The following is a 7,992-nucleotide window of genomic DNA, read 5'->3' on the forward strand; positions in this document are numbered from 1 at the left end:
GATCTAAAGCTTCTAGCAAGTTTTTTAATGAGTTCGATGCAATCTTCGCGTCCGTACGCTGAAAATGATGTGGAATTTAAGACGTTTTGAGAAAATTTTCATTTTTTCAAAAAATCGACCCCCACCCTTGGAAAAATTTCGACCAAAAATCAAAATTTTACTTGCGTGTTTTTTGAGCTCAATCGATTCCTTTCGACGTGAGAAAGTCATAAATATGCATTTGCAAAGTGTTTGGGTCAATGATAAGGAAGAAATCGTCGGCTAAAGATCGTGAGCGCTCAAAAACGCTTAAAACATGCCGAAAATGTCTATTATTTCGGATCTGAAGCTTCTAGCAAGTTTTTTAATGAGTTCGATGTATTCCTGACGTCCGTGAGCTGAAAATGATGTAAAATTTAAGACGTTTTGAGAAAATTTTCATTTTTTCAAAACATCGACCCCCACCCTTGGAAAAATTTCGACCAAAAATCAAATTTTGCAAAATTATACTACTTAATTCACGAAACACATAGTCTTTTTTTTGGAAAATAATTCCCAACATATGAAAAGTCTGGCGCACTGTGTCGCTGTAACAATACAGCAAGCCGTATCGGTGTCGCTGTGTGAACACCTGAAAATCCACTGTGTTACCCAGGCTTCGATTGATTCGTAACTGATACCTTTCGCAAGTGCAACAAGGCAGTTCGCTCATTGCGTGAATTGAAAAAAGACGTAAGACAGGAGGAGCTCCGAACATCACCGAAGGAATCCGATTTGCTGTTTCGGCTGGGGGCGTCTTCCGTCTAACTCAAACCCACGCGTTTATGACTTTACCTTGTTCCACCCATATCCTCGCCCAGACAATTTGGATTCACATGAAACATTCGCGTTTTCAACACAAAGTCAATGGCACTTGACTTTGGAAACACCGAAAATACGTTTGAAGATAACAAAAAGCGAAAAAATGTAGTTTTCTCTGTCCTTTTACTATTTTGCCGTTGATTATCCGTATCACCAAGAGTTATGATAATCTTCAAGTGCGCCACTGCTGACGAAAATTCATCAAAACAATATAATTGAAAAACTATATAAAAGCGCAAACTTAAGGTTTGTAAACACTTCATTCCAGTATTTGACTTGATACCAGTCCAGTGTTGAATCGTCGGCAATTATGAGGGGAATTATGTTAAGTTTAGGTAAGTGAAATACGGTAACCAGAAAAACATTTAATTTGCAAAATTGGATTTCAGCACTATGTTTAGTTCCATTTTTTGGATTGAGCGAGAGCCTCACGTATAGACTGGACCCAGAAAGTGAGGCTCTATTCACAGTTAGTGACAATTTCTTGAGTGTGGCTTACGATACGTGGCTTTTGTATGCTGCAGATTTCTCGTGAGTGTTAAAAATTTCGCCCACGTCCAAAGTGCTCCTGATGTTGAAATTTTAGCAATCCCCAATTCCTACAGCTGGTTAAGCTTCTTTCCCCCATGTACTTTCGAATCGGAGGTACCACAGCTGATATTGTGATTTTTGTCGATGATTCCAATACGGAACAAGTGCACATTAGAGACGATGACGTTATTATCTTAACAGGTACTTTGGGAACTTTTCTGAGAAAACAGTTGCTTCAATGTTTCTCCCATTTGCAGCTTCCTACTGGTTGGAACTGACCGAATTTGCCAAAAAAGCGGGTGTGAGAATACTGTTTGATTTGAACTCGTTAACAAGAAACGAGGATGGTTCATGGAATTCGGAAAACGCTGAGCAACTTATACGGTTTTCTCGGGAAAATGATATTGATCTCGACTGGGAACTAGGAAATGGTAAGGACTGAAAGGGCTTGAAAGAGAAGGTCAAAAGTTTAAAGAAAATACTTTAAAATTAGTTGGAATAGAAAAAAAGTCTCAAACACCCACATCGGGATTTGTTATTTTCTTCTTTTTCTTACACCCATAACAATAATTCAGATAATTGATCACTTTTGCGGGTAGGAGGTGTATTTTTTCAATTTTTATTGTTGTTTATATCGAACCCATCGACTTCTGTACTGTATTTAATCAGATGAGACCGTTTATCGTCATGTCAAGTGTGTTGATCCAGCACCTCATTTACATCGATAAATTGGATTGTTGATTCTTGTTTGTTTTAATTAAATAATATGTAAGTAGTTAATCAGCGTATAAATCTATAAACACTTAGATTAATGGGTTTTTTGAGCAATTAAGTTTTGCTTAATTGCTTAAAATGTTACTATACTTGAACAAAAAAAACAAATTTTTGTATTTTAGAGCCCGATATTTACTATCTTACCTTCAACACATCTGTAAGCGCTAATCAACTGGCTCAAGACTACAATAAATTGCGCGCCCTCCTAGATCAATATGAGTATGATTCCTCTTATGTGGTGGGACCCAGTATGTTTGACGTGGGAAATGGCGAGGGAACTAAGGCATATTTGAGGGAGTTTTTGAGTGGCGCCTCTTCCTCAATTTACGCGGTTTCCTGGCACCAGTAAGTCCACCTCTAAGCCTCCAAAGCCCAAAATTTCACTAGAAGGTTCCAGGTATTACTTCAGCGGCTTGACTGCAACTGAAGCCGACTTCCTCAACACGGATTATTTCAACTTCCTCGAAGAGCGCACTAAAGTAGTTACCGGCATAGTTGGAAGCTCCAACAAAGTCTGGCTGGGTAAGTGAGGATAATTGAGGACGAAATGGAGATTTTTTATAATACTTATAGCGGAAACTTCCTCATGCAACAACAGGGGCGCCGAAGGTAAGTCCGATCGATTCCTGGCCTCGTTCCTCTGGCTGGACAAGCTGGGACTTACCGCTAAACTTGGGGTGGATCTGCTGGTTAGGCAAACCATCTGGGGTTACAACTATCCATTATTGAACAACGAATATGGTCCGAATTCGGTAAGTTGGCGTTTCCAAGGGCCGGTATCGCCAACTCTAGTTAACCTTATCTGTTGATTTTTTCGTTATTAGCATTTGATTTCTAGATATTTTTCTTTAATTGTGCGTTTACAGGATTGGTGGATAAGCATTTTGCACAAGAAGGTGGTTGGAAGTACCGTCATCCCTCTTACTAACGATGGGGAAGATTCCAGGCCTGTAAGGCTGTATGCGCAATGCGCTAAGTCAGACTCTCTGTGGGGCGATGAAGCTGTAGTAGGTACGAACAGCAGTGCATCAGCATTAAATTAAAAATTCCCAATAAAAACCTTTTTTGGGTAGTTTTCGGACTCAATCTAGCAGATTCTCCGCAGACCTTCACTCTATCTGGTATTGGAGCTTCCGATGTCGACGTCAGCATTGGCTATTTGTTTGAATTGACTCCCGAAACCGATCTCTATTCGAAGTAAGTAACTGCAAAATTCCTAAAGGCGGTAGAAGAATAACGCTTTTTTTCTTAGCAACGTTCGGTTGAATGGCGAAGTCTTGAGTCTTACTGAAGATCTGGAGCTGCCCGACTTAACACCAAAGTTGATTGAATTGAACGAGGAATTTACGATGCCTGCCCATTCTTTGGCTTTCTGGATTTTCCCCAATGCAAATTTTAGGGCTTGCAGCTAGACAGTAACTTTTTTACGCAAATAAACAGTATTTTTTTAATTGATTTTGTTTATATTTGGTTTAACAACTTTTTTTCAACACGATTTCAACCCAATATGAGGAAATAATGTATATTTTTTATCAAAATATAATCAAATCAATAATATTTGTAATCCCCTACATATTTAATATTACTGGTACCATCTGTGAAGCTCAGTACGAAAACCACTGGTAACTTACCATGCAGCGACTTCCCGAAGCATTGGGAAGTGGCCAACAGGCGGCTCTAGTCATATTAAAAAAGCTTTACAGCACAATATCAAAGATAATTTCAAGTGAGCTCTAGAAAACTTCCAAATTAAGTACTCAAACGGTAAAGTTTAATTTAGTAATTAAATGGTTTCAAAAAGTATTGCTGCCTTTTGCCCTGTTGCCTAGTTTTGCGTTTCAGTGCATTTGAAATTTCACTGACAAGTGCTGAAGTTTTTTTGACAATAGCCATCCAATAAATAAATATGGCTACGCCAGGATGCCGAGGAGTTTCCAGACTATTGGAAAAACTGGAAAACTCAGTGAAAAATGGCGAATATTATGAAGCCCATCAGATGTACAGAACTCTCTACTTTAGGTAAGCGATTGGGCCCAGTTGTCTCCGCTCGAATGGCTTCGGCCACTTAACCCCATTTTTTAGGTACGTAGGCCAAAAAAATTACAAAGATTTAAAGGATATGCTATACCAAGGGTCAATATTGTTCCTCGACGCAAACCAGGTATGGTGGTTTAAAGTTTTTCAATGTTTATCAGTTGTTTTTCATCAATACGCGGACAACCACTTTTAACTATGATAATTCACCTAGTTGTTCATCGAATTGACGTTGTAAATCGCAATTCATTACTCATAAAGCAATGCCGTTTCCATATGCATGCATTAGGTTGTAAGGTTCTTTCCACACGTGCTTTGATTTACATGTTTTTACATGCTGATTTTTACAGTCCAAAGTTTACGGACTTTTACTGAGAAAACCCACTTGGCTGCTTTATTGGCTATCAGCTTTCTTGGGCGAAATCCAAGGCTAACACAGCTGTGTAACTCGCGGCGTATTACTTTTCTGCAAAGCTCAAAACCATCTTGTAAACACCTTTGAAGCTCTTTCGCTTAAACTTATCAACCCAAATCAGAGGAGATGTGGATTCAATATCCAACCAAACAGCACGAAACAGACGATCATGTTTTGTGACCGAAATGAACACACCAGAGATAACATCAGATGAGGTCACAGTAACAGAAAAGCCTCAGTTGCGAATGCTCTTAAACAGAGAATTAGAAAAATCCAGTCCATGTATCAGTTTGACTTGAAAAAGTGGTTCAGCCGCCAGAATGGCCAGATGAGATCTGGCGGTTAGGAAAATCGAAGCAAAATGATCAGACTTGCACATTTATAAGTCAATAGCGTTTCTACTAGCTAATTTAACGAGTTTTTTTCTTCGTTTTCAGAAAGCATCAGGCGCTGATTTAGGACTGCTTTTGATTGATGTGCTCATCAAATCTGAAGACAAAAGTACTGAAATCTGGTGCCGGAAATTGTCGACGTTATTTGCAAAAATTGGCACAACTTATGCAACAGAAAGAGATAGTTTTTTGGTGCAAGCTGTAAAGTGGTCATCATTAGGGTCTTCCCGAGGAGATCCCGCTTTACATCAAGTAATTTCAATTAAAACTTTCTCAAAACTAATCGTAAAAAACTGTTTTTTCTTTGTTTCAGTACATAGCAAAAGTTTACTGGGACGAACTGAATTACAACCAAGCCAGACACCACTACATCCACTCGCAAGATGGGAAAAACTGCGCCAAACTTCTGATTGAATTCCAAATGACCAAAGGATTCAAATGTGAAATAGACCTGTTTGTGGCACAGGCTGTCCTTCAATTTTTGTGCCTAAGAAATCAAATTACCGCTAGTCAAACGTTCACTACTTACACTGAGAATCACCCGACGATAAAGAAAACGGAGCCGCCGTACTTGCTGCCCTTGTTAAATTTCCTCTGGTTCTTGCTGCAAGCTTTGGAAACGTGAGTTTTTCAACATCACTAGCGAGTTGTAAGTGTAAATTTCTGATCATTTTAGCAAAAAACTGCAAACATTCGCCGTCCTTTGTGAGCAATATCAAAAATCGCTTGAACGAGATCCATGTTATCTGCAATATCTGGACAAAATAGGGCAGTTATTCTTTGGTTTAAAGCCCCCTCAGCCCAAGAAATCAGGCGGGCTGTTTGGCAGCCTGATCGATAATTTTTTAGGTGAGAATTTAAGTGATTGATTTTTGCCCCTACCGAGATCGTTCTCCATTTAGAAGGTTTAGAGGATGGCAGTGATGATGATGACGAGTCGGCCCGAGGCAACCCAGCCCCGTCCACATCACGGCAACTTCTGGAAAGCGCTGATCTTGACTAATAGCCACCTAACTGACTTCCGTTAATGTATATTTAGTAGCTTATGATTAAACTAAAACAGTTTGTACATAAAAAACCGATGTTGGGTGATTCATCGAGAAAACTCAGTGCTGAAACTGCGTTAGTTTGTGACATTGGGGCAATTTCTTCTCATTGCTGAAAGTTGAACTGCAAAAGACCGGTCGGTTTATAACGACGACCTCGGAGATTTTATTTGTATTACTAGACAGAAATGTAGTTTTTCATAAGGTGTTGAATGAAGATGAAAGGAAATTTTTGGGAGTGAGCGTCTGTGACCAGTTTGACTCAACTGCAGTGAAATTTTCTAGTGATTTTCAAATTTTGGAAACGTTTTGGTTTTAACGTTGTTTTGTTTTCATCAATGATTATTTGTTTTTCATCAGCTTGATAACTTGAACGCAATTGTAGAACAATTATCTTTAGGTACTTTTGGACGTAAACGGATTTTCTTGAAAAATTAAAAATGCCCTTAAATTGAGCGGTTTTTTATTTACCATTAAACACGTAGATTGCTAAATCCTCCTAAATAATTAACATGTGCGTAAATAAATGTGAACTAACAAACGCTTTATGTACATCAGTACACATTAAAGAATTATTTTCAAACTTTAAATATACAACAAAAATTATCGAGTAAACCTGTACATTAAGCCTGGGAAGCATAATGAAGTCATTATTACACTTACAATCAGTCAGGTACCTAAAACTACATGCTTGCACTAGTTACTTATGAGCAATAATATCAATAGCAGGCCTTTCGTATGTCAGTTTAGAATATCACAGAAATATTTGTTTAACAATACCGATTGCGAAATTTGGAAGACATTCATGAGCCAAACTGCTTTAAAGCTATATCCAGATTTTGTATATTTTTTGCAATTTTACCAGGGCCGCCACATAGGTCCTGAATTGTATTCTTTGTTAATTTTGAGCGCCAGCTCCCTTCTAGGAGATATTGGAGGACTCAAAACATGTCTCAAGTGTTGCTGAGGGTTTTGTTGCAGCTGCTGTTCATGCTGAAGCTGGATGTTCTGGGCAACGTGATCCAGCTGCTTGACACAAGCGTTGAGGTGCTGAAGAAGCTTTCTTCCAGCTGCAGGATCAACGGCTTCGCTTGGAGCAGGAGTGGAAATGAATTGCGTGACTTCTTGGGCGCATTGCGAAAACCCCGCTCGAAATCTGTCCGCGTACGACTGTTCTTGTGGAATAATTAGCTGATTTTGGCGTTTCAGGTTGTGCAGATACCTGACGGTTAACTCCAGAATATCCGCCTTTTCCAGCTTGGAAACGTTCTCGCCCTCACTTTGCAGAGCCGTTACCATGATCTCCTTCAACTCATCCAGACATCGGTTGATGCGCGCCCTCCTCTTCCTCTCCAGCATCGGCTTCATCACCTTCCTGTACTGGTAAGTTCTTGAAACGGGTTCCCCGCTACCACAATCACTGTTAAGCAAATAGGGCGTCGATGCCATTTTACGTAAGGTTCCACAACAAATGACTCGCGCTCTACCACCACGGTACCACCTAACATTTAAGAATGAAGTGACGTCGAAACGGCGTCATATAGATTTATATTTCTTCTTGCCCATGTTAGAGTGGGGCTTTGAGAACCATGCCAATGAATGGGCGCTCGCGCTCTTTCTACTTTTCGATGGGCTGTTCTAGCTTTAATGGTTTATGAGTGAAAGGAGGGGTAGGTTTGAGCGTATCAATGTGGGGCTAATTGGAATGTGGCAGCTTCGGTTGGTCATTAAGGGATGGCTTTGTTAACAACGGTTAAATGGGAGAAATGTTTTTTTGGTGTCAAAGTAAAAGCCCGCCTAGATGTTTGAAAATTCGCCTTGCGGCGAATTAAACGGAAGCTTGCGTTTTAATTGTTCCATCCATTCCATGTTCCAATCCATTTGAATGTTCTTCAACTCTACCTATCGCATTTTGCTAATTATTTAGCAAATAAGGCGAAAAAGGTATGGTATTAATTAT

At 39.5% G+C, this 7,992-nt stretch overlaps 3 protein-coding genes across 3 annotated transcripts; 2 read left to right on the forward strand and 1 right to left on the reverse strand.

Moving 5' to 3' along the window:
- The first annotated feature begins 1,074 nt into the window (after positions 1-1,074).
- On the forward strand, positions 1,075-3,596 carry LOC109545353 (heparanase). Its single transcript, XM_019916009.2, has 10 exons — positions 1,075-1,175; positions 1,230-1,371; positions 1,427-1,572; positions 1,629-1,802; positions 2,268-2,490; positions 2,543-2,667; positions 2,719-2,897; positions 3,012-3,156; positions 3,219-3,342; positions 3,398-3,596. The coding sequence occupies exons 1-10, from the start codon at positions 1,151-1,153 to the stop codon at positions 3,555-3,557; spliced, it is 1,443 nt and encodes a 480-aa protein (XP_019771568.1). The 5' UTR covers positions 1,075-1,150; the 3' UTR covers positions 3,558-3,596.
- Positions 3,597-4,024: 428 nt separating this feature from the next.
- On the forward strand, positions 4,025-6,487 carry LOC109545354 (Golgi to ER traffic protein 4 homolog B). Its single transcript, XM_019916010.2, has 6 exons — positions 4,025-4,164; positions 4,228-4,306; positions 5,032-5,238; positions 5,300-5,607; positions 5,663-5,835; positions 5,889-6,487. The coding sequence occupies exons 1-6, from the start codon at positions 4,052-4,054 to the stop codon at positions 5,987-5,989; spliced, it is 981 nt and encodes a 326-aa protein (XP_019771569.2). The 5' UTR covers positions 4,025-4,051; the 3' UTR covers positions 5,990-6,487.
- LOC109545355 (enhancer of split mbeta protein) lies at positions 6,479-7,658 on the reverse strand. The gene has a single exon (XM_019916011.2). The coding sequence runs from the start codon at positions 7,479-7,481 to the stop codon at positions 6,891-6,893; it is 591 nt and encodes a 196-aa protein (XP_019771570.1). The 5' UTR covers positions 7,482-7,658; the 3' UTR covers positions 6,479-6,890.
- Between the last annotated feature and the right edge of the window lie 334 nt (positions 7,659-7,992).

Source organism: Dendroctonus ponderosae, unplaced genomic scaffold (assembly GCF_020466585.1).
Source record: "Dendroctonus ponderosae isolate FM_Combo_2020 unplaced genomic scaffold, Dpon_F_20191213v2 Dpon_F_20191213_2, whole genome shotgun sequence".
NCBI lineage: Eukaryota > Metazoa > Arthropoda > Insecta > Coleoptera > Curculionidae > Dendroctonus > Dendroctonus ponderosae.